This window comes from Rhinoraja longicauda, chromosome 21 (assembly GCF_053455715.1).
Source record: "Rhinoraja longicauda isolate Sanriku21f chromosome 21, sRhiLon1.1, whole genome shotgun sequence".
Taxonomy (NCBI): Eukaryota; Metazoa; Chordata; class Chondrichthyes; order Rajiformes; family Arhynchobatidae; genus Rhinoraja; species Rhinoraja longicauda.
Window position 1 is genome coordinate 35,861,696 of NC_135973.1, and position 27,322 is coordinate 35,889,017.

The window sequence follows — 27,322 nt, forward strand, 5'->3', positions numbered from 1 at the left end:
TCATCCTTGCCTTCTGTAAATTTATGACTATGTTGCACAAACATTAGATCGTGGGCAAGTCTGGGCATTTCACAAGGATCAGTGGCAGCTCATTTTTCCTGAAATGACAAGTATAAAATATTTAATAATACTTGCCCCTCTTTTTAAAAATTTGTGAGCTTGTCATGGGAGAATCTTTTTGAACTCCTGTGGGCCTTCAAATATCTACTTGTTTTGCAATGCATTTTTATCACAGTGAACATTTTCTTTGTTCGGCAGCAATTTAATTATTTATATTTCACTAATTTATCCCTTGGTGAGTTATAAAGAAAAAGGCGAACAGTTGAATTGTCCAGAATATCTGCAGCAATTGGTTGATGTAGTTCTCTAAAACTGGTACTTGCAAAGAAGCTGACGATTATGTTTTACTCTGGTGTTCAATCGTGTGCAGTTGAGGATGTATTTCTTTCTTTCCAGACTCTGACTCTGAAGTCAGTATCAAGTTGTTTTTTGTTCATGGGTCATTTTATATTAAATGGTTTGCACCGTGTTGTGGCACTGGCTGCCAGTTTCACTGGCCCTGTTGCCCTTGCTAGGAAGCTCCACTGTTTGCACTCTTGTTATTGCTGGTGGTCACAGTCACCCTTAAAATTAGTTGTAGTTTTTAAACCATTGAGGTAATTGAGGGGGGAGGGGAGTTGGGATCAATGTTAATTGAGGTGAAGAGCAGAGCTCCTTGATAAATTCATGTCTGTATATTAACTATATTTCACAGTGTGGCCTATGTACATAAGCAACTTGTTAGAAAAGTATAGTCGTTTACTGCATGTGGAATTATGTCATCCGACCACTTGCGACATGCCATATTCTTTAAAGAATCCATTGCTAATTTTATGCAATGTTTTTGGCGATACAATTTAAAATGGGATATAAATTTGATGGCACCAGAACTGGATTATTCAGGTGAAGCATCTTAGCATGTTTAGTATGTCCTCATTGTTACTCGTTTTGGGTGCAAAACACTAATGAGTGTTATGATGATGAAAAATATTCTGTTAAGGGGTTTTGAAAACCATTCCTATTTGAGTAATTTCCAATATCTCGTAGCTTCTCTGTACTTCAGTCAATGCAAATTATTTAAAGTCAACTGCTATTAAAGGCGATGTGAAAGGATATTGCAACATAAACAAACTGTAGATATTGTATATTTGCTACTGTGTTAAATTTACTTTGTAGCCTGGATTTGATGTATGAACTAGATGTTGCTTCCAGGTTTGATCCTTTATTAGGATTTGATACTTTGAATATTTAGTGAAGTATAAAGATTGCGCTGAGAATTTAAAAAACAATAAATTGTATCATGTAACTCAGTTTTCCAATGTACTGTGACTGTTTGCAAAGTTTTGCAAATTCATAAACATCCATACTATTTATACTGAAGTCAATTAAAATATGTGTGTACAGAATGAACAGCAAATCTTGCAATGGATAAATTAGGGCAGTGCAGTGGTAGAGTTATTGCCTTGCAATGCCAGAAACCTACGTTCGATCCAGACTACGGGTGCTGTCTGTACAGAGTTTATACGTTCTCTCTGTGGCTGCATGGATTTTCTCTGATCGCTCAGGTTTTCCTCCCCCATTCCAAACACGTGTAGGTTTGTAGGTAAATTGGCTTCTGTAAATTATTGTCGGTGTCGGATAGAGCTAGTGGATGGCCCATTCCTAGTGAACTAGGAATGATTTAATAGGATTGTTGGCTGGCCCAGATTTGGTGGGCCAAAGGGCCTGTTTCCATGCTGTATCTCTAAAACTAAAAGCAGATATAAACAGCTGACCCCAATTGCATTGAAAATGTGCAATCGTAAACTGCCCTGGAGATATGAGAATCAAAGAAAGCTGGCAGCCGATTAGGCACGACTCTTTTTTACATTTGGAAATTCTATTGGATGGTCAGCATTGTGTGGGAAATCATGTCTCATTTGATTGAAATTTTTGACACGACCAAAAGGATTAATGAGGGCCTGTGACAGGGATATGTGCTAGATCCAATGTTTGTCATCTATCTTAACACCTTTTGAGAATGTATTTAGTAAATTTGTGGACGGCATAAGTTGGTGGGTTGGTAGATAGTGTAATCTTAAACTTTGTCTAGATCAATGGGGAAAATGAGCCAAAGAGAAGCATATTGAAGTGTTGCATTTTGGTCAGTTAAGAGTAGGGTTGCCAACGTTGTCATTCCCAAATAAGGCACAAAGGGTGACATCACTGCCCCCGCGCCCCACATGACATCACCCAGCCAGCGGCCACGTGCTCCCGCTCCGCCAATGGCGGCCAGGCGAGCCGGGAGGCGGGTTGCTACGCTAGGCGGCGCCCGGGCCTAAACTGTCCGGGACTACGGTGGCCCCCGGCCTACAGTGTCCGGGCCTAATAAGGGACAAGAGTGGTCCAATACAGGACAAACCAATTTAGCCCAAGATACGGTCCCGGCTAATGCGGGACAGTTGGCAACCCTAGTTAAGAGGGTAGGACTTCTGGGTCCTGCCATTTACTGTGACTGTTGTAGAACAGAGACCTATGGGTACAAATACATAGTCAGCCACACAGGCTGATTACTTGTGCTGTTATTGTGTTGCAACTGTACAAGATGTTGATGAGATGCATTCTCTGAATGCATTCAAGAGAGAGCTAGATAGAGCTCTTAAGGATAGCGGAGTCAGGGGGTATGGGGAGAAGGCAGGAACGGGGTACTGATTGAGAATGGTCAGCCATGATCACATTGAATGGCGGTGCCGGCCCTCCAAGTCCGTGCCGCTCAGCGATCCCCGTACATTAACACTATCCTACACCCACTAGGGACAATTTTTTACATTTACCCAGCCAATTAACCTACATACCTGTACGTCTTTGGAGTGGTCTGATTGAGAATGATCAGCCATGATCACATTGAATGGCGGTGCTGGCTCGAAGGGCCGAATGGCCTCCTCCTGCACCTATTGTCTATAATCCTTGCAGTCCACTGACCCTCTGGGACCATTCCTGTATCTATTAAGAATTGCAAGCTTGTGCACCTCTCTTCCTCTGCAAATTGGGATGCATCCCATTGACATCAGAAGTTTGTGGTTCCATTTACTTCCAGAGTTATACAGCATGGAAACAGCCCTTCAGCCCAATTAGTCCATGCTGACCAAGTTGCCTAACAAAGCCAATCCCACCTGTTCGTGCCTGCCCCTTATCCCTCAAAACCTTTCCTATCCGTGTGCAAGTGTCTTTTGATTGTACCTACTTCTGGCAGCTTGTGTTTCCTATAGTTGGTCGGAAAGCCAAGGCAACATTTCCTCCTGGATCTAGTGGACAGTTACAATCCTTTTCTCCATCCCAGCCTGGTTTTGTGCTGCAGTCAGGGGAATTAACATTTTGAAATAAGATTATCCAATTTGGTAGGAAGGATTAAAAACAGCAGTCCAGTGCTGTTGTGAGATTAATACGCGTTGGTGTTTAAGGGAGTTGTTGGTATTCACGTATACAAAGTTAGGTTAGCGTGCTGATACATTACAAGGGAGATTGAGTACCAAAGTAGGGATTCCTTGCTCCACTGGTTCTGCTGACTCCAAATCTGGAGTACGATTTGGTCTCTTTATTCATGGTAGCGGTGCAGAGAAGGCTCGCAAACTTGATAGATGTGGTGAGGTAGTTGTCCTGGAGGAAAGAGCAGTGCAGTTGTGCACCCAGTAACGAAACTGCCTCAATATCCCAGAGGTCGGGTTCTTTCCTGATCTTCGATGCTTGTGTGGCGTTTGCCAATTCTCCCTTTGATATTGGTTTCCTCCCATGTTCCAAAGATAAACTGGCCATTGCAAATTGCCCCAGGTATGTAATGAGTGGTAGAATCTGTCGGAGTTCGTGGAGATGATAGGGGAAAAAAGAGATTGGTATAAGTGGGTAATTAATGATTAGCATAGAAGATAGACAAAATATGCTGCAGAGTAACTCAGCAGGTCGGGCAGCATCTCTGGAGAAAAAGAATAGGTGATGTTTTGGGTCAAGATCCTTAGACATTGGAAGAAGGGTCTCAACCCGAAATGTTATCTATTCTTTTTCTCCAGAAATGTTGCCTGACCCATTGAGTTACTCCAGCAATTTGGGTCTATCTTTGGTGTAAACCAGCATCTGCAGTTCCTTACTAGGCAAGACTTGCAAATGGGTCCTTTAAGCCATTGTGATGTATATCTCTGACCCTCTGTCTCTGAATGTAAAGAGTAGATTAGGACTATGTTTGTGATTTGGGGAGATCTTATTGAAAACTTGTAAACATGGCAATTGGTATGAGAATGTTTCCCTTGCTGGGAGAGTCTATAACTAATGAGGTGGCGTGTGGGGGGGGGAAGGAAAGGAGAAAATTAGTATTCAAGTAATGGTTGCCTGTAAGACATGAACGGCTTGTGAAGTTCAATGACCAAGATCCATGGTTACCTCGGTGTGAGAGATGTGGGTCATTCAATATTTTAGAAACATAGAAAATAGGTGTAAGAGTAGGCCATTCGGCTGTTCGAGCCAGCACCACCATTCAACATGATCAAGGTTGATCATCCAAAATCAGTACTCCGTACCTGCTTTCTCCCCATATCCCTTGATTCCGTTAGCCCTAAGCGCTATATCTAACTCTCTCTTGAAAACAGAAACATAGAAAATAGGTGCAAGAGTAGGCCATTCGTCCCTTCGAGCCAGCACTGCCATTCATTGTGATCATGGCTGATAATCCACAATCAGTAACCTATTCCCCAACTTCTCCCCATATCCTTTGGTTCCACTAGCCCCCAGAGCTATATCGAACTCTCTCTTAAATTCATCCAGTGATTTGGCCTCCACTGCCCTCTGTGGCAGAGAATTCCACAAATTCACATCTCTCTGGATGAAAAAGTTCCTTCTCACCTCAGTTTTAAATGGCCTCCCCTTTATTCTTAGACTGTGGCCCCTGGTTCTGGACTCCCCCAACAATGGGAACATTTTTCCTGCATTTAGGTTGTCCAGTCCTTTTATAATTGTCTATGTCTCTACAAGATCCCCTCACATCCTTCTGAACTCCAGTGAATACAAGCCTAGTCTTTTCAATCTTTCCTCATATGACAGTCCCACCATCCCAGGGATTAAACTCGTGAACCTTCGCTGCACTGCCTCAGTTAAAGGATGTCCTTCCTCAAATTAGGAGACCAAAACGGTACACAATACTCCAGATGTGGTCTTACCAGGGCCCTATACAACTGCAGAAGAACCTCTTTACTCCTATACTGAAATCCTCTTGTTATGAAGGCCAACATGCCATTAGCTTTCTTCACTGCCTGCTGTACCTGCACGCCAACTTTCAGTGACTGGTGTACAAGGACACCCAGGTCTCACTGCACTTCCCCCTTACCTAACCTGACACAATTGAGATAATAATCTACCTCCTTGTTTTTGCCACCAAAGTGGATAACCTCACATTTATCTATATTATACTGCATCTGCCACGCATCTGCCCTCACACTCAACCTGTCCAGGTCACCCTGCAACCTCCTAACATCCTCTTCACAGTTCACACTGCCACCCAGCTTTGTGTCATCTGCAAACTTGCTAATGTTACTTCTAATTCCCTCTTCCAAATCATTAATATATATGGTAAACAGTTGCGGCCCCAACACTGAGCCTTGCGGCACTTCACTCACCACTGCCTGCCATTCTGAAAAGGACCTGTTTACTCCTACTCTCTTCTTCCTGTCTGCCAACCAATTTTCCATCCATGTCAACACCCTACCCCCAATACCATGTGCTCTAATTTTAGTCACCAATCTCCTGTGCGGGACCTTATCAAAGGCTTTCTGAAAGTCTAGATACACTGCATCCACTGGCTCCCCTTCATCCATTTTACTTGTCACATCCTCAAAAAATTCCAGAAGATTAGTCAAGCATGATTTCCCTTTCATAAATCCATGTTGACTTGGACTTATCCTTTTAATGCTGTCCAAATGCACCGTTATTACCTCTTTAATAATTGACTCCAGCATCTTCCCCACCACCGATGTCAGGCTAACTGGTCTGTAATTCCCCGTTTTCTCTCTCGCTCCTTTCTTGAAAAGTGGGATAACATTAGCTATCCTCCAATCCACAGGAACTGATCCAGAATCTATTGAACATTAGAAAATGATCACCGATGCGTCCACTATTTCTAGAGCCACCTCCCTGAGTACCCTGGGATGCAGACCATCAGGCCCAGGGGATTTATCAACCTTCAGTCCCATCAGTCTACCCAATACTATTTCTCGCCTAATGCAAATTTCTTTCAGTTCCTCTGTCCCTCTAGATCCTCTGTCCTCTAGTACATCTGGGAGATTGTTTGTGTCTTCCTTAGTGAAGACAGATCCGAAGTACTTGTTCAACTGTTCTGCCATTTCCTTCTTACCCTTAATAATTTCACCTGTGTCTGCCTTCAAGGGACCCACATTTGACTTTGCTACTCTTTTTCTCTTAACATATCTAAAGAAGCTGTTACTGTCCTTTATATTCTTGGCCAGATTCCCCTCGTACTTCATCTTTTCAGCCCGCATTGCCCGTTTTGTTACCTTCTGTTGCCCTTTGAAAGTTTCCCAATCCTCTGGCTTCCTGCTACTCTTTGCTGTGTTATACATCTTTTCTTTTAGTTTTATTCCATCCCTAACTTCCCTTGTCAGCCACAGTTGCCTCTTACTCCCCTTAGAATCTTTCTTCCTCTTTGGAATGAAATGATCCTGCATCTTCCGGATTATGCCCAGAAATTCCTGCCATTGCTGTTCCACCATCATTCCTGCTAGGATCCCTTTCCAGTCGACCTTGGCCAGCTCCTCTCTCATGCTTTCATAGTCCCCTTTGTTCAACTGCAATACTGATACTTCCTATTTAACCTTCTCCCTCTCAAATTGCAGATTAAAACTAATCATATTATGATCACTACCTCCAAGCGGTTCCTTTACCTCGAGTTCTCTTATCAAATCTGGTTCATTGGACAACACTAAATCCAGAATTGCCTTTCCTCTGGTAGGCTCCAGTACAAGCTGCTCTAAGAATCCATCTCGGAGGCACTCTACAAACTCTCTTTCTTGGGGTCCAGAACCAACCTGATTTTCCCAGTCTACCTGCATATTGAAATCCCCCATCACCACAGTGGCATTACCTTTCATACATGCCAGTTTGAACTCCTGCTGCAACTTACACCCTACACCCGGGCTACTATTTGGGGGTCTGTAAATAACTTTAATTAGTGTTGTCTTACCTTTACAATTCCTCAACTCTATCCACAGTGACTCTACCTCGTCAGTCCCTATGTCACCTCTCGCTAGAGACTGAATTTCGTCCCTCACCAACACAGCTACCCCACCGCCTCTGCCCACCTGCCTGTCCTTTATAGGATGTATAACCCTGAATATTAAGTTCCCAGGCCCAATCCTCCTGCAGCCACGACTCTGTAATCCCCACAATGTCATATCTACCAACCTCTAACTGAGCCTCAAGCTCATCTACTTTACTTATACTTCGCATTCATACACAATACTTTTAATTCCTTACCCATCTCACCTTTCACATCGATTCCTATTACACTTGGCCATACTCTCCCATCCCTTTGTGAGCTTTCTTTCCTGTTAATTCTGGGGTCATTATCTATCCCTTTACTCTCTTTCCCTTTAACGCCATCCTTGACTATCCCATTTGACCCCCCCCCCCTCCATTTAGTTGAAAAACACCCGTGTAGCAGTGGCAAACGTGCCTGCGAGAATGCTGGTCCCCCACCTGTTAAGGTGCAATCCGTCCCTTTTGTACAATTCCCCCTTGCCCTAAAACAGATCCCCTTTTGTACAATTCCCCCTTACCCCAAAACATCCCAGTGGTCTAAGAATCTAAATCATAGAAACATAGAAACATAGAAAATAGGTGCAGGAGTAGGCCATTCGGCCCTTCGAGCCTGCACCGCCATTCAATATGATCATGGCTGATCATCCAGCTCAGTAGCCTGTACCTGCCTTCTCTCCATACCCCCTGAACCCTTTAGCAAAAAGGGCCACATCTAACTCCCTCTTAAATATAGCCAGTGTACTGGCCTCAACTACCTTCTGTGGCAGAGAATTCCACAGACTCACCTTTGTCCAACTGCAATACTGATACTTCCTATTTAACCTTCTCCCTCTCAAATTACAGATGAAAACTAATCATATTATGATCACTACCTCCAAGCGGTTCCTTTACCTCGAGTTCTCTTATCAAATCTGGTTCATTGGACAACACTAAATCCAGAATTGCCTTTTCTCTGGTAGGCTCCAGTACAAGCTGCTCTAAGAATCCATCTCGGGGGCACTCTACAAACTCTTTCTTGGGGTCCAGAACCAACCTGATTTTCCCAGTCTACCTGCATATTGAAATCCCCCATCGCCACAGTGGCATTACCTTTCTTACATGCCAGTTTGAACTCCTGCTGCAACTTACACCCTACACCCAGGCTACTATTTGGGGGTCTGTAAATAACTGTTTCCCTGCGCCCTGCACCAGCTCCTCAGCTACACATTCAGGTCCTGTATCTCCCTGTTCCTGCTCTCACCAGCACGAGGAACTGGAGATTACCACCCTGGAGGTCCTGCTTTTCAGCATTTTTCCGAGCTCTCTAAAGTCACGCTGCAGAATATTCATCCCCTTCTTTCCGACATCGTTTGTGCCGACATGCACTACCACTTCCGGCTGTTCACCTTCGCCCTTGAGGATTTTCTGCACTCTGTCCGTGACATCCGGGATCCTGGCACCAGGGAGGCAGCACACCATCCTCAAATCCCGCCTGTTGCCGCAGAAACCCCTGTCCGTACCTCCCACAATGGAGTCTCCTACTACCACGTTGTTGCCTGAAGTCAGCCACTTTGGTTTTGGCTCAACAGCACGTTTTGCTTTGCAAACCAGACTGCCGCTCAGTGTGGCAACGTCTTCTTCCCCGACAGCTTCCAAGTGGGTGAACATGTTCTCAAGAGATACAAGAGGGTCCCTTGCATTCCAAGATTCCTTCCCTTCACCATCATCCACATTCCTCTCTTCCAGTACCTTTGGTGTAATAATCTCAAAACATCCAATGATTTGTCCTCCACTGCCTACTGTGGCAGAGAATTCCACAGATTCACAACTCTCTGGGTGAAGAAGTTTTTCCTCAACTCAGTCCTAAATGGCCTCCCCCTTATTCTTAAACTGTGACCCCCTGGTTCTGGACTCCCCCAACATCGGGACCATTTTTCATGCATCTAGCCTGTGCAATCCTTTAAGAATTTTATATGTGTCTATAAGATCCCCTCATCCTTCTAAATTCCAGTGAATTAAGCCCAGTCGATCCATTCTTTCATCATTTTTTTAGACTGTAACAAATATTGAGGGTTTTCAGATAAGGTAGCAAAAGTAAATTGGGGCTGAGATCAGATCAGCCATAAATTCTTTTACAAATGGTGCTGTGTGCAATTAACTTAAACCATTAATCAGTAACCTCTAACAGTTGAAGACATCAGTCTGAAGAAGGGTCTCGACCCGAAACGTCACCCATTCCTTCTCTCCCGAGATGCTGCCTGTCCTGCTGAGTTACTCCAGCATTTTGTGTTTACCTCTAACAGTTACCTCGAAGTGGGAAAATGTCAGCTATTGTATCTCCATCCTGAATTAATGGTTTGAGATGCAGCCATCTGGACCTGATGACATCCACTTGAAGCATCGCCAGTCTGCTCAGTACATCCTGCCTGTCAGCTCTCAACCTACCGACAGTCTATATTACCAATCAGCATGATCTTGTTCAAGTACTGGCACAAAGTATTTAAATCTAGTCTTCTAGTCTAGCCCCATTCTTATTGGCATATTACCTTAATCTATCTATATATATTGTTTGTTCCTGAATTACAACCAAAAGGTATACAATAGCGCGACAATTTTACGCCCACTTTACTCACCGTCGTCCCTTTGGTGCTAATGGAAGAAGTTTCATTGAAATTGGTGTTATATTTTAAAAGTTATTCGCATTTTAAAGTTTAAATCTATCTTCTAGGGAGGGGTTTGGAGGGAGGGGGGGGGAGGATGGGGAGGAGGTGGAGAGGGTGCTGCACCAAAGCAGGAGAGGTTTGGGCCCAAACTTGGTCCCTAATCGTCCCCCACTACCACATGCCACCTATTTTTAATTTCCTTGCAAGATATTGGGGTTTGTTTTTGTTAACTTCCATTTTATTCTCTCATTTTCAGCTAATTCTATTTTCCTTTGTATCTTTCCTCAACTTTTTGTATTAAGCCAGGTGCTTGAATGTACCTGATGTACATTATACACATTTTAACCTTTCTGCCATGCCTAGCCTCTCCCTCAAAAAATAGCTGCCTCAAGAACACTTCTTGCTCTGTTACATTTTTCCCTGTCAGGTCTCTTTGGTTCCTCTTTACTCTGGCTAGATTCCTTCTTATCCAATTGAAGTTGGTGATCTTTGGAGTTAAGTTGTAATGCATGATTTGGATTTAGTTATGGAGAAGGATAACGAATTGTGAATAATCCATCTCCTAGTTATCCCACTCTTCCACGGGTGTGAGAGTCTAGGATCAGAGGCCACAGCCTCAGAATAAAAGCATGTACCTTTAGAAAGGAGACGAGGAGGAATTTATTTAGTCAGAGGGTGGTGAATCTGTGGAACTCATTGCCAAAGACGGCCGTGGAGGCCAAGTCAATTGATATTTTTAAGGCAGAGATTGACAGGTTCTTGATCAGTATGGGTGTCGGGGGTTATGGGGAGAAGGCAGGAGAATGGGGCTGAGAACAGCTCGCCATTACCTTGAAGGTATTTATTCACAAAATGCTGGAGTAACTCAGCAGGTCAGGCAGTATCTCAGGAGAGAAGGAATGGGTGACGTTTCTGGTCGAGACCCTTCTTCAGACTAACCCTAATTACCTGGAAGGTAATTAGAGATGCGTATTAACAAAGAAAATGCTGGTTTAGCCTGCAATAACCAAATTTTCCCAACCCACCCAAAACAAAAATTCAGTGCAGAGGTATAAGAGTTGGCATATTTGCCACACCACATCCCGTTGTTTAAAAGTTCCAACTTTGCAACCTTTTCTAATCCTTGGCCACAGGACAACTTTGGGCAAGCTTTTAAGTGCCAATGATATTTTCAAATTATGAAGACAATTTTATTAAAAGTGTATACACTTGTCTTCCCAAATCCATTAAGAAACATGAAGCACAAACTATCTACATATGTCGTCTTCAGTTCTTTTTGTTTGCCATAGGACCTTGTTTCAAACCCAAGTTGTTGAGATGAGAGAAATCTAAAGTTTTTTTTCAGCAGGTGAATTCTCAAATTTGCTAAACATCTGAAGCATCCATCCATTTGAAGATGGAAAAAAATCATCTACATCTGCTTGGATGTTATTAGATTTCTCAAATTAAAAATAATCAGACCTAAAATGCACAATAAGGCAATCTATTAAAAGATAATTAGACCCTTGAAATACCAACTCTGTGGTTTAACCAAAAACTGGAAGGACCCAATGCATGAAAGGTGGTGATCACTCAGCATGAAAGTAGGCAGTATAGGGAAATAATCTGATATCTTGCAAAGGAATTGGGAATGTGACTGCTTCTGAGCAGCATTTTGTTTTCATTTACCTCTACGCATTTCTAAATATGGAGTTTGCTTTTTCAACAGGCTCTGGAGTCCAAACTTGCATCCTGTAGGAATTTCGTCTGGGATCAGTCTCCAAACCGTGGAACTTTGCCATCTGCTCAGAATGGAAACCACTCCATCAAAGACAACAATGATAACCGGATGTCAAATGCAAACCTACCCCAATATGACAAAGGGTCAGCGAAACATTTTAATAGACTTGCATTGCTTGGAGACTAATTCATTTTGTGCACAGCTGAAGTAACTAATGTAGCTGTAAAATATTACTTATGGAAGTTTAGCCAGATCAAAGTGGCTTCCAAGTTTAAAACAAAAAGGGTTTCATCAAATATAACTGATCTAGTTTATCTGTGCCAGGTGGGGGCTTGCATCTTCAGCCATGGCTCAGTTACTAGTTCTTGCGCGAGTCAGAATGCGGGTTCGTCCTGCAGAGACTGAAGCAAAAAAACTCTAGCATTGCTAAAGTAGTGCTGGCAGTGGAATCCTTCAGATGAAACCTTAAACCCCGCATCAAGATTGTAGAGGAGTCAGAATATTATCTTGGTGTCTCGGCTATGTTTTCTTTACCAATTTCACTTGGAGGTTACATAGTTACCACTGCATTATTAATGGAATGTGAAAGCCATTTTGCATACCTAATCATTAATTGATGTAAAGCGCCTGGGAATGTGTGGTCTGGAGGATATGGAATGCTCTCAAAGCTGAAAGTTTTTCTTTCCTTTCCCTATTTTGTACCTTTGAATGCAACAAATGTCCTGGTGCTTCAGAGGTAGAAATTTTGTTCAGCAAAATGTGCTATTAGGGCAAACATAAGCTTAGTCAGAATGGCATCCAAGCAATATTTTAGGGGGAAACCGAGATGTTGTTTTTAAAGTGGCTTGAGGTGGTGGAAGTCCCAAAGTGGAAAAGTTAAAAATAAAAACTTTAGGGCAGAAGATGTAGTGTGACTAAACAAGAGGGTTCACAAGTACTCTTTTTCTCTGGGAATGGACATTTGAGTGAATAAATGAGAGTTTTGCGGAGCATTGGAAGCTGTTCCAGAGCAATATTATCAAGAATTTTGATTAGTGAGTTTCAGGTAGAAGGGAGGCTAGATTGGGAGGCAAGGCAGATGTAATTAGGCAATCTTTTGAAGAAAATATAGTCTGAAAATTGACATGCACAACTCATTGGTGAAATGAACTGAGATTGACACCGGCTGTAATGGAATAAAGGAAACTAAGAGGATGTGATGAGAAATCTTCTTGCACAGTACGGTATTGAATGCAAGAGATTTCAAAGGGAAGTTGAGCATCTGAAAGGAAAATATCCGTTGCTATGGGCAGGGAGGCTGGATTAGCTGGATGGCTCTTGGAACTGGCTTTGTAATGGCAGTTTCTATACCTTCTCAAAGTCCAACTTCGATAGCTATTACTGCTCGGCGATGTGGTGGAGATCTAGTCTACCTACACACCACACTCTGCGATAGCAAAAACGAATCTTCCAAACACTGTTTCTTGATTAATTGCTCTTTATTAAAGTAGCATAAACTAAAAGAATAATTCATAACTTATTGTTCTTATCAACTGTTTCCTCTTCAAACAACACAGTCGTGACCGTGAGGTTGTTACCGTGTGGTAAAAAAAACTGTTTTCTACCCATCCTCTGACTAAACTGACCACCAATCTCTGTGGCTACTCTAGCCTCCTCAGATGTAGACACGCCCCTCTACGTATCAAATCCCACCTTCCAAAGTGCAGACAGATAGAAACTAAAAATATTAAACATGGCCATAATATAATAACAATAACTAATTTAAGTGTAAATGGCTCCTACACACTGGCCCCTAATTGTTCTATGTATATAACGAAGCAATTACCAATAGATACTAAAAGGAGCTATAAAAGCTTAACATATATCAAAAACAAAAGTAATATGCTTTATATGTTAACATTCAGACTTCTTTAGCGATTGTTCATTCTTCTCCTTCACCTTCTAGAAGCAGACATATCTTGGTTATCAGTCTTACCAAAAATGTTGTTCTTAATCTGAAGTTGTACAGTACGCACAAAACCTTTAACGCCTGGCATGATCTCCAATATCTTGCCCATCAACGAAGAACCTGGTGGTGCAGTAAAATCGACCACCAAAACGACCTGGAATAAAATTTCTTCTTACTCTCAACCATCGTTGACGTTCTTGAATTAGAGGCAAATATTCTTGTGTCCATCGTTTCCAAAAACAGGTCTGCCATATATTGTACCTGTCTCCATCTGTGTCTAACGTACAAATCTTCCTGTACAAAAAGCCCAGGTGGTAGCATTGGCTTGGTTTTCAACAGAAGAATATGATTTGGTGTAAGTGCTTCCAGGTCACTCGGAGCATCAGAACTCTTGGTAATGGGTCGATCATTTAAAATTGCTTCAATTTGACGAAATAAAGTTTGCAATCCTTCATCATCCAGAACTTGTTGTTTAAGAACAGACCGCAGCACATTTCGAACGATGCGGATCAATCGTTCCCAAACACCGCCCTGATGGGATCCTGCTGGGGGATTAAAATTCCATCCTAACCCTTGTTGAAGCATATCATTCTGGATCTTGTTCTGGTTCAAGCCTTTAAGAGCTTCTCTCAATTTTCTTTCCACTCCAACAAAATTCATACCATTATCTGATCTTAATGATAAAACTTGACCTCGTCGACAGATAAATCTTCGTAATGCATGAATACAGGAGTCTGTCAAGTGTAGATGCAACTTCAAGATGCACCAGTCTGCTTGCCATGCAAGTGAAGATTACACCATACCTTTTTACCAGACCGTCCTCTCTTGACCTCTATAGGACTGAAATAATCAACTACATCTGTAAATGGAGGATTATCAGGTTGAATCCTCTCCAGAGGCAAGTCTGCCATTTTCTGTTCTCCAACTTTTCCACATTGTCGTGTGGAAACAACACAATTCCTCATGACCTCTCTTACAGCGGAGTTAGCTTTGATAATCCAGTATTTTTTACGAAGTTTTGACAGCATATAATTTCTTCCTCCATCTGTTCATGGATATGTCATAACAGCAATGTTGAAATATGAAAGTCCATCGAGAGAATAATGCGATGCTTAGCCTCTTCAGGCATCGCTAGTTTATTCAGGCGACCACCAACTCTCAGAAGTCCTATTTATCCTTTATCCAGTAACGGATCAGGCCTGTATAAATGACTGCTTCTTTTAACACCATGCCCACCAGCTTCTAATGTTGATAGCTCTTCCTTGAATCCTTGTCTTTGACAGAAACAGAGAACTGCATTTTCTGCCTTAAAAATATCATCAGGGCATAAGCGCTGTCCTCGCTCGGCATGATGCTTTAAAGATCATCAGGGCATAAGCACTGTCCTCGCTCGGCATGATGCTTTAAAGATCATCAGGGCATAAGCACTGTCCTCGCTCGGCATGATGCTTTAAAGACTTGCATCTCTGTCAACCTTTTCCTTTAGTTTGTCAGGATCTTTTTCAAAGATACCTTTAGCAATCTCCTTTCTTTCTCGAGCCAACAGCAAGAACATTGTCCTTATTTTAAGAAACCAAGCTACCACAGTCTTCAACTTATTCCATGATGAGAAATGGGTAACTAAATAATTTGTTGAATCCAATGGATCCTTGATAATGGCGTTCCCTGAGATGTCTTGCTTGATCTCTGGATCATTAGCAGAGATTTCAGATTCCAGGTTAAGATTTGGCCATTCTCTGTCTGGCTTACCAACTCTGGTCCATTGATCCATCTCTTACTGTTTAAGAAGCGGTCTGCTGTTAATCCTCTAGAGGCTTCATCCGCAGGATTTTCCTTAGTATTAACATATTTCCACTGTGATATATTAGCAGCATCCCTTACAAAAGAGATCCTGTTTGCTACAAATGTTTGAAAGCGTTTGTTTTCATTGTGGATGTACTTAAGCACTGTGTAGGAAAATAATTGCAGATGCTGGTACAAATCGAAGTAACTCAGCAGGTCAGGCAGCATCTCAAGAGATGCTTGAGATATCTTGAGATGCTGCCTGACCTGCTGAGTTACTCCAGCATTTTGTGATACCTTACTTAAGCAGTGTCGTGCTATCAGTCCAGAACGTGGATTCCTCCATCTCAAGCTGCAGTTCTTTTTGCAGCAATATGTCAATTCTGACAGCTAAGACTGCGGCTGCAAGCTCCATTCTGGGAATCGTCATTTGCTTCAATGGTGCCACTCTGGCCCTTCCCATTAAGAATGCAGCATGTACTTCATTGTTGCCATTTTCCAGTCTTAGATATGAAACAGTACCGTAACCACTTTCACTTGCATCAGAAAGGTAATGCAGCTGTGCATATTTGATTTGACCAAAGTTTGCAGGCTTCATACACTGAACTCCGAGATCTTGTCGAGACCTACTAACCACTCTGTCCATCGCTCAGAGGAGATTTGCATTATACTTTCATCCCATCCAAGTTTCTTCTTACAGAGATCCTGCAAAATTAACTTGGCTGGTAGTGTAAATGATGCAAGAAATCCCAAAGGTTCGTAAACAGAACCAATCACGGACAGGACTTGTACATGGCCACTCCTGAATTGAGATTCTGAACTTGAGCACATTTGTTTCAACATCCCAGTGCTCTCTCCATGGGCAGATTGTCTTTGTGCAAATCCAACTCCCGGGTCTCCTTGGCTCTGTTATCTCGTGGAATGGTTTCCAATACAGCACGGCTGTTGCTGATCCATTTTGATAGCATGAATCCTCCCTTATTACAGAGGGAAGTCAGATGTTTTACCATTTGGATTGCTTCCTGTTCTGTAGACGTGGATTTTAAACAATCGTCCACATAGAAATTGTTCTTTACTGTGTTTGTCACTTCTTCTGGGAAGTGAGCTTTATTGTCCTCGACGGTTTTCCCCAATGCAAAATTTGCACAACTCGGTGAGTACACCAAAGAGGTGCACCTTCATCCGGCATTCAACGAGATCTTGTGCATCACATCTGGCCACCACAGAAATCGCAGACAGTCGACATGCTTTTCCGATAACATGACCTGATGAAACATTGCCTTGATATCCACCATCAAAGCAACTGACTCTTGTCTGAATCTGATGAGAACTCCGATGTGTGAGTTGGTTAGGTTTGGGCCCTGCAGCAGTTGACAGTTAAGTGATTTACCCTTAAAAAGCGCTGCACAGTCACAATCCACTCTTAAAGTTCTTTCTTTGAGTGATACACCCCGTGATGAGGAGTGTACCAAAGTTCTCCATCACTGCAATTCAGCTGGCCCTCTGGTACCCTTTCAGCATAACCATTATCAATCATCTCTGAGGAAAGATGTATATTCATCATGAAATTTCATATTCTTGCCAAACTTGCGTTTCAGATTTTGAATGCGTTGCTCTGCAATGCAACGGTTATTTGGCAGACTAACACTTTCCTGTTTGAAAGGTAAGTCGAGACAATAGTGTCCTGTCATCTTTACTGAGTGATTCATAATACTCAAGAACTTTACCGCTTCTCTGGACATTTCCTCTGATTCCTTGCTGGTTCTTTCATTGAAATAGTGATTGTATTACTTGATCAACAATTCTAGATTTACAGTAGATATTCGATTAGCAACAGCAGGGTAGTTCTTCCCTTTCCTGGTTTCGTTGTTCCTTCTCAAGGAGCCATAGATAACCCATCCAAGTAGGGTCCTCACAGCAAATGGTTCATTCCCTTGACGGCTGACAAACTCCTTGGGTTCCAATGCCTTCAAAGGTCGATACCAGAATTTATTTTGGGTATCTTGACATCCTTCAAGTGAGGCCACTGTTTCAAGTCTTCTTGCTTAGGTATATTTGGATGAGAAATGGGCATAGTCTCATGTGTAAACACATCAGATATTTGTATAAAATTGTCTTTCTCCAGACTAGATATTTCCATACTTGTGATATGATAACTATCGTAGCATTTCTGACCATTCATGGTGTTCAAGAGAAGCTTAATCTTTTCTCCTGTGATGTCCAGCCTTCTCATCCAGCTTTCTGTGCAAAAGGTAGCGTATGTTTGCAACACTGTATTCCCCTTGTTACTCCTTACCTGTACTGGTAAGATGGAGAAAATACAGGTTTCTACCCCGGCCCCAATATGCGCATTTAACTGAGGTGAGGCAACAACATCACTGGTAGCTGGCTTCCCCTTTTGTTCCATTTGCTCCGGCTTCTCGTCCATATTCTGTTCAGTGTGGAATAATTCAGGATGATCTTGTTTACATATATTACAAGCTATCCGACTCCTGCAGTCTTTAACCATGTGTCCTTTCTTCAAACATCCATAACAGATTCCCTTCTTTCAGAAGTCCATCTTTTCTTTATATTCCTTCTTCTTGAATTTTGGACACCACCTTATGGTGTGATCAACTTCATTGCATGACAAACAAAATCCTTGTGGCCTAATGGTCGATGCATCTCTTCTCATTCCGCCTTTCGTTTCTACGGGTATTACAGCGGCAGCAAAACTGCTTTCCTTATGTCCTGATCTTCCCTTTGTTTTAGTAAAAGTAGAGCCTTTGACAGTTGTTGGTTTAGGATCTTGAATATTGCCATGGCGTAGATTTGACATTAACCATACTTCCCTTTCCATGAAATCCACCAGGTCAGGAAGCTTGGCCTCTCTATCGTCAACCTCCTGTATCAGGCCTGCTTTGTCTCTCCACGTTTCTCTAAGCCTATAGGGAAGTTTTAGAATGATAGCCTTCGTATTACTAACGACATTCATTTCTTCCATATGGTTGATATTTCTCATCGAGTTACAACAACCCCTAAGAAATATGGCAAGCTCATGCAACACCTTCACATCTTTCGCCTTGATAACTGACCAAGCAAAGGCCTTCTTCATGTATGCATTAGCAATCTTCTGTTTGTTACCAAAATGCTCTTTAAGCAACTCTTTTGCCATTCCATAGCCCTCATCCGCAGGCAGATGTCAACCACTTTTAACAAGCTGCTTCGAATATCCGCTTGTGTATTGCTCCAGAAATCGTAAGCGATCTCTGTCACTAGTAGTTTTCATTTCCACTCCTTCAAACGCTATTATGAAAGTTTCATATTACAAAGGATCACCATCATACTTTGGAATTTCCATTGGGGGTAAGGTAGATGGGAGATTTTGTTGAGCTAGGAGCTCGCTGATTCTCATTTGATTCCTCACCAATTCATAGAATTCACATTGAGATCCCTGGCTGGGCGCAAATGGGTGATGAACTGGCCTTTGAAAAGAGTACTGGGTCGCTGGCTTAGTACAAACCTCAACAGATAGCCCAAAAGTTGTTTGCTTTGGTCTAGCACCCGGTTGCTGAGATGATGTTTTGTCGCCCAGTCACTTACTCAGTGCCAGTTCTGCATCACGAGACCAGACTGGCTCTGGCTGTGGTTCAATTTAGCTGCTGTTTCCAGCTTAGTAGCTCCTTCATGGACTAAGGAGCTCTTCTTCTGAGATACTTGCATTTTGATCCTTGGCCTTCCAGTATGTCCCTCCTTGCTCTGGCAGCTGCCAGCTTCGTGGCTATTTCCAGCGTTTCCTTCTCCTTCCTCCACTGCCTTTTTTGCTCCTCAGCCTCTCTCTTCATCTGTTCTTCTTGTCCCTTCAGCTGTTCTTCTTGTCTTTTCTCAATCTCATATTTTTTCTCCAAGGCGGCAGCTTCTAGCGAGAGAGCAGCCATCTTGGCTTCGGCTTCCGTTTGAGCAGAGACCCTTGTAGTTGAACTGGCTACAGAACCAGATTTATGTCTTGATCTTCATGTTGAAACGTTCGAAACACTATCCTGAGGTGTAATTTCTTCTCCCACTTCAACACCTTGTTGCATAGCTTCTCCCACTCTAGAGCGCAATGTTCAGGCTACGATTTCAAACAACCCCTTCTCTGAATCTGCCACAAAACCATTGAAAAATTCCACCCTTTCTTGGAACCACGTGGTGTGCCTTTCACGTTGTTTCTCAGGCAGTTGCAAACTCAGTATTGAGTTTTGTTTTTCTCCAACCTCATGGCAGAGGTTGAGTAATTGATCCAGATTAAGTCGTCAAGTTTATTTGTCACATGCACATACACGATGTGCAGTGAAATGAAAGTGGCAATGCCTGCGGACTGTGCAAAAAAAAAAAAGAATTACAGTTACAGCAGATAAATTAAAGTTAATACAGAGAAGACAAAATGTAGTCCCTGGAGTTATAAAAGTTAACAGTCCTGACGGCCTGTGGGAAGAAACTCCGTCTCATCCTCTCCGTTTTCACAGCGTGACAGCGGAGGCGTTTGCCTGACCGTAGCAGCTGGAACAGTCCGTTGCTGGGGTGGTAGGGGGCCCCCATAATCTTGCTTGCTCTCAATCTGCACCTCCTGATGTATAGGTCCTGCAGGGGGGCGAGTGTAGTTCTCATGGTGCGTTCTGCCGAACGCACTACTCTCTGCAGGGCCTTCCTGTCCTGGGCAGAGCTGTTCCCAAACCAGACTGTGATGTTGCTGGACAGGATGCTCTCGACAGCCCCAGAGTAGAAGCAATGAAGGATCCTCAGAGAGACTGAATTTCCTCAGCTGTCTAAGGTGGTAAAGGCGTTGCTTTGCCTTACCCACCAGTGCGACAATGTGCGTTGCCCATGTCAGATCCTCTTTGATGTGGACTCCCAGGTATTAGATTGTACTCTCCTCGCATTCTCATCTGATTCCATTAGTTCCTTCTGGTATTCAATTGACTGGATGACCTGCTTCCACAACTTGTCTCTATCCTTCTGGCATCTTTCCAGGTAAGCTGCCTCTCCCTTTTCAGTGAGCTTGACGTTTCTCTTCTCGTATCTTCTTGATTCTGGCTCCACATCTCCCTCCTGTGGCAGTTCCTCTTCACACCTACCACCTGCTGGAAGATCCATGATGAATTGGTGCTTTTGTTCTATAAACAACCTAAGAATTCAAAACAACTGGTCTTTCTTCAAAAACGCATCATTACTTTCAAGGTTATGAAGGTCTTCTTGCCAGTATCTATTATAAACAATCGCTAACTGACTACACCTTATCTTGTAGAAGTTCACAACATCGTTATTTTCAAGGTTATATACACAGTGCTGGCTGCTTATCTTTAAATAGCATAAACAAGCTTCTTACTGTTCTCTGTACTTCTGCAGAATGTTCATACAGGCTATTAAACTTGTTCTTCGGTACAAATACAACAAACAGTCGATCTACTCACTGTACCCGGTCAATGAAGTCCTCAATCTTCCAATGGTCCAGGTGTAGACCGTGACAATTTGCCTGTGACCGACCGGCAGATTCTTTGTTCCAGGATTTAAGCTCTAATCTGGCAGAGATTCAGCCTCTTCTTCAATTCCAATGTTGAATGGGATTTTACTTATCCACGCGTAGATCAGTTTGTTACTTAAATGTAATGGCAGTTGCTATACCTTCTCAAAGTCCAACTTCGATAGCCATTACTGCTCAGGGGATGTGGTGGAGATATAGCTCACGCACTCACCGCACTCTGAGATAGCAAAAATAAATCTTCCAAACGCTGTTTCTTGATTAATTGGTCTTTATTAAAGTAGCACAAATCAAATAATAGTTCATAACTTATCGTTCTTATCAACTGTTTCCTCTTCAAACAACGCAGTTGTGACCGTGTGGTAAAAAACTGTTTTCTCCCCATCCTCCGAGACTAAACTGACCACCAATCTCTGTGGCTACTCTAGCCTCCTCAGATGTAGACACGCCCCTCTACGTATCAAATCCCACCTTCCAAAGTGCAGACAGATAGAAACTAAAAATATTAAACATGGCCATAATATAATAACAACAACTAATTTAAGCATAAATGGCTCCTACAGGCTGTAACCTTTGTAATTCCATACAATTGCACTTGAGAACACAAATGGACACTGCATTATAGCAGGACTATGCCTTGCAGTTCAAACTATAAATGTTGGCTTTTGGATGCTCTCTGCATTACTGCAGTTGGAGTGATGGAAGATTGCAATGTGGACATATTTCTATGAACTCGATCCCAACATGCAACCCCCCAGCAATACTGGGGAGGGGGTATGTATTGTATTGCTATTTGTGGAACACTGTTTATGCACATTTTGCCCACTCCAACCACGACTATAATTTAACATGTTTGTGTGCAGAATGCTTTACAATGATCTCAGGCTACATGTGCAGTCTATTTATAGGATATAATCTGTTAAGCAAATGTTGTTGGCATAGATAATTGTGGTGAGATGAATGAATGATATGAATGAATAGTTTATATTCTCTAGAAAATAGATTTGCCTTGACTTTGGGGGGCGGGGTGGGGGGGGAGGTGGAGTGAATTGGGGTATCACTGACAGACAATAACATGAGCGAAGAGATCAAACCCGTCAAACCGTAAGGTCACAAGTGATAGTAGAATTATGCCGTTCGGCCCATCGAGTCTACTCTGCCATTCAATCATGGCTGATCTATCTCCCTCCTAACTCCATTCTCCTGCCTTATCCCCATAACCTCTGACACGCGTACTAATCAAGAATCTACCTCTATCTTAAAAATATCCATTGGCTTGAACTCCACTGACTTCTGTGGCAAAGAATTCCACAGATTTGCCACCCTCTGACTAAAGAAATTCCTCCTCATCTCCTTCCTAAAGCAACGTCCTTTAATTCTGAGTCTATGACCTCTGGTCCTAGACTCTCTCACTAATGGAAACATCCTCTCCACATCTACTCTATCCACACTTTTCACTATTCTGTATTTGCAATTAGGTCCCCCCTCGTCCTTCTAAACTCCAGCAAAGTACAAGCCTGGTGTCACCAAATGCTCATCATATGTTAACCCACTCATTCCTGGGATCATTCTTGTAAACCTCTTCTGGACCCTCTCCAGAGCCAGTACGTCCTTCCTCAGATATGGTGCTCAAAGTTGCTCTCAATACTCCAAATGTGGCCTGACCTGCACCTTGTAGAGCTTCAGGATCATCCCTTGCCCTGGGCTTTGGTGACGGTGGGTTCCATGGGTGAGAGAATGTTCTGATTCTCGGCTGGCTGGTGTGGTTTGTTCCCCCCATTCTGGGCTACCTACTCGCGCCCCCCCCCCCCCCCCCCTCCCATCTGTGTGAATATTTAGCATTTTAGCTGAGGGAAGCAGCTCTATCAAAGTAGGGACAGTTTGATGTGATGGTTAGTCCATTTACTTGTCCCTTTGAATGCCACTAACTTTAAATCCCTCGAGGGAAGTAACATTTCTTCACTGTGGATGGCAAATGCATTCTACTGGATGCAAGGCTATTTCAGGGCGCGATGTAGTTTTTCCAACATCTATCCTTGCAATCACACGTAAGCGATCTTGTAACTAAATAGTGTAGGAAAATAACTGCAGGCGCTGGTACAAATCGAAGGTATCACAAAATGCTGGAGTAACTCAGCAGGTTAGGCAGCATCTAGGAGAGAGGGAATGGGTGACGTTTCCAGTCGAGACCCTTCTTCAGACTGAACTAAATTGTAACTAAACAGTAGTCATCAAGCATGATTCTGACAAGATCAGAAGATCCCTTGCAGTATAAGGTTGGGGGAAGAAGTCCAAAACAGCCTGTGTTTAAGCAAAACCATTTTGCATGTCTATTCCTGAAATAGTTCATTTCTATTTCCCTAAAATAATTCTTGATTTTTATCATTTTCAGGTTGGCCAAAAGACTGGAGTTTGGAACAATTGCCTCAAAGGTCTGTATGCAAGCAACTGTGTCACCCCAGGGAGTTGTCAAAATCTTACTCTGAGCATGGTCATTTTTAAATTTGACATGTTTTTATATCTGACATGTTTATAAATTAATATTTTTGTAACGAAGCTCGTTGCTTTCAGTGGGGAAGTTAGCGAAGAAAAAGTTTAATTTTTTTTTCTGCTGGTGCATATTGACGTTTAGTTTTTGAAAGCTAAAAGTAGATTTTTCTTTCATATTGAAGGTGTGAGGCCGATATTTTGTGACTATTTAGAAGCCCGTTCCACCTTGGGTGTGGAAAAAGAGCTGATTTAAAAAGGGGAAGTCTAAACAAATAATTAGAAGGGTTTTCATGGCCTAAAAATTGTATGTGTAGAGCGACATTATTCAAGTTGTAGCATTTTAGTAACATCACATAAGGAAACTGGCTAATTGGAGATATATCACCAAGGGAAGTTTTTATTTTTGACATTTTTATTTTTGTAGATTATGTAGCTCCTTGGTAGCTGGTCATAGAACCTTGGCACTCGAACTTTAATTTATTAGAACCCAAATTATTTAATTTAGTATTTAATTGGATAACTTTTAGCTTATTTGAAGATGCTGCCTCAAGGTTTTAGCTCCACAGACTTGTGTTATTAAGGATTGTGACATTAAGCTTTGTGCGACACTTGAGGATGTCAATTTACCATGATTATTCCAAGAAAATAGTATCCAATGATGCACCAGTATACAATGTGCCCATTCTGTATATTCTCCACCTCTGTTCAACTATGGGTTAAACTATTAGTCTGTTTATAATTGTTGTATAATACCCATGTAACTTTCATTTATCACATTATGTACTGTAAAATCTATCAATGTGAGGATTTTGTGCATGTTTGTGCTAGCAAAGCAATCTACCTATCCTCGCACTTTGTAAATATTTAATCTGTTGCCTTTATATCTAAGCTGACGTCTTGTAAAAGGCAATCCAAATTTGTTCAACGCTTTAAATGGAAGTTTAAATGGAATCCTGTTCCAATATCTGTGTGTGGTGCTTTATGCAGAGCTAGTCCAAAATGTATACAGAATTAAAATGTGGCAGTGAGGTTCATTTATGGTATACTGAACTTATTTTGGCTTCACTTGGAGGTCACAGGAATAAAAAGGATATATAGGTTACTGTATTTGGTTCAATGATTTCTAATGATTAGCAAACACTAGAAGTTAAATCCATTCCAGAAATGTTGGTACATGATATGATAGTACAATGCTATTTGTGCAGAGACATGATGATACATCCATTGTTGTTTGTAACAGGATAGGCGGTTCAGAGATTAACTTGATGCAAACTGCATTAATTGAAGAATTTTCCTCGGTTCCCAAGGGAATATTGTTCTGAATGTCTAGATTGGTGCATTGGAAAATGTATAAGAAAATTGGGTAGCTAGTTGGATTCGTTTTGGAAGTGGAAAGCTAACAATTTGAATATCAATTTCTTTATTGGCAAAAGAATCGTGGTGAAGTTCTTGGTAAATAAGTAAGTAGATGAATAAGAGCATAGAATGGATCGTGCCTTAATGATCAGTGCCTTTTTGATTTTAGGGAAGAATTGGTTGAGATTATTTGTTATGATTTGGTTTGGTTGTTGAATGACGCAATTGAAAAGCCAATAAGTTCTAAGGATTTAACTAGAGTGAAGATTAGTTGACCAATTAGAGAAAAATGTCCATTGATTTTTCCTAAAGAGTGCAAAACCTACATCAAAGCTTTGGTGGTAGCATTAGGAAGCAAGCTCCGAGTTGTATTACTTTAAGGTGTAGCCTATAATAGGTATGTCCAGGTTGTATGTCCAAATCCGTGAGTTGATTTCCAGGTTAAAGCCATTGACTCGCAAAAAGGTTTTTTGTCTGGTCAGAAAAACTGAGTAACCAAAGCATATGGCAGCATACAGGGTGAGCAGGATCTTGCTATAATTGCAAAGCTCAACTGAAATGGATGAAAACCTATTTAGGATCTCCTACCCAAGATAGGAAGGTAACTAGTTGGGGGGCAAATCATTTTTGTGAACCAAAACTAGTATTTGTATTTTTGCATAATGCAAACTGGTTTACACGGGGCCGTCCTGTCTTTGCCAAATCACAGATGTTGTCTCTTGTAGGGATTTATGAGGTAGACTATGAATGGATTGATTGCCTTTGTCTGCTCAGTGCACCAATGTTTTGTTTCTGCATAAAGTCTTGAATCCACGGTTATCCTTTTAATCATGAATGCATCTCCTTGGAGAGAGGAACATGTCCAGACTTTTGCACCTAGTGCCTGCATTTTATTTCTGCACTGCTATTTGGTGCCTTAATTATTACCATCTCCAGCAACCATCTACTGTGATGTTTTGATTTGCCATATAAGACCAAATTTACTGCTGAGGTAGGGTGATTGGTGCCTATTTTTTTGACATTTAAAAATGATGTAGTGAACAACCTGTATGTTGGGTTATGGGTGCTGCGATGACTGGTTATTCTCACGGCAGGATTATATACTTTCCCAACTTGAAAGATGGTTGTCGTGGGATACTGTTGCAACAGGTGGGAAATACCATTGTTTTCATGCCTGCAACTTCTGCATTGACCATCCTCGCCCTGAGAATGCAACATTTCATAAATTGCAAAATCACGGAGGATTAAACGTAATGTGTCCAGTTTATGGTTGCAGATTTGAGTCGCCATGTCTATTTTTACAATGTTGCCATATCTAACCTGTAACCATGCAATGTATGTAAATTACATTTCTTAACCGGTCAACTGAAATAAAGTTGCTATCATTCCCCATTTTGTTTGAATTCTATTGCATTTTTTCAATGTACTTTAATCTTTGGATTTTATAGCATCCGCAATAGTTGTAACCACAGCAATGTACCTGACATTGTTCATCAGTCACTGAAAGGAAGCATGCAGGTACAGCAGGCAGTGAAGAAAGCCAATGGCATGTTGGCCTTCATGACAAGAGGAATTGAGTATAGAAGCAAAGAGGTCCTTCTGCAGTTGTACAGGGCCCTGGTGAGACCACACCTGGAGTACTGTGTGCAGTTTTGGTCTCCAAATTTGAGGAAGGACATTCTTGCTATTGAGGGCGTGCAGCGTAGGTTCACTAGGTTAATTCCTGGAATGGCGGGACTGTCGTATGTTGGAGCGACTGGGCTTGAATATACTGGAATTTAGAAGGATGAGAGGGGATCTTATTGAAACACAGCAACACAGCATCTCTAAAATTAAAATAATATATTTGTAGACCAGGAGGGTTTGAGATACTGATATCTACATCTTGAATCATGTTTTGTCCTGGAAGCTTTTTCAATCCTTGATGGTAGTGGACACTAATCACGTCACATGATTTACTGATCCATTTTCAAAACTAGGCTGCTCATTGTATTCTGCTCTTCTCTGGATTGTGGCCATCCTCAGCCACAATTTCTAATACATGATTCATGACCTATTCCTCAAGATCTTCTCCATTGCAGAAGGCAGTCAGTCTCCTGTTGCTTTGATTCTGTAGTAACAAGACATGGCTGAGAGCACTGATTACAGCAAAGGCTGTGGGATCAGACAACATCCCAGCTGTAGGGTTGAAGAACCATGCTCCAGAACAAGCTGTGCCTTTTTAATTAAGCTGTTCCAGTTCACTGGCATCGACCTGACAATAGAAAATGGCCCAGGTTAACAAAAAGCAGGACAATCCAATTTGTCTAATTACCAGGCAAGCAGTCTTCTGTCATTAGCAAAATGGAATCAATCAAGCTTGACACTCAGCCATAGAGTCCTACAACAAGGCCCTTTGGTCCAACTTTCCCATGCCAACCATGGGAAAGCAAACTCAAAGCTAACAAATATTTCAAGAGGGCTTGTATACAAAATCAGGGATGTAATGTTGAGGCTGGTAAGGCCGCATTTGGAATATTGTGAGCAATTTTGGGCACCATATCTGAGGA

At 42.0% G+C, this 27,322-nt stretch overlaps 1 protein-coding gene across 3 annotated transcripts in view; it reads left to right on the forward strand.

Moving 5' to 3' along the window:
• The window catches only part of nde1 (nudE neurodevelopment protein 1), a 53,805-nt gene extending 27,674 nt beyond the window's left edge, over positions 1–26,131 (forward strand). For all 3 annotated transcript variants that reach the window (XM_078418343.1, XM_078418342.1, XM_078418344.1), the window contains exons 8-9: positions 11,686–11,840; positions 23,320–26,131. In XM_078418343.1, coding sequence (XP_078274469.1) covers positions 11,686–11,840; positions 23,320–23,413 — 249 coding nt within the window. In that variant the 3' untranslated portion in view covers positions 23,414–26,131. The remainder of the gene's footprint in view (positions 1–11,685; positions 11,841–23,319) is intronic.
• Positions 26,132–27,322: the final 1,191 nt, after the last annotated feature.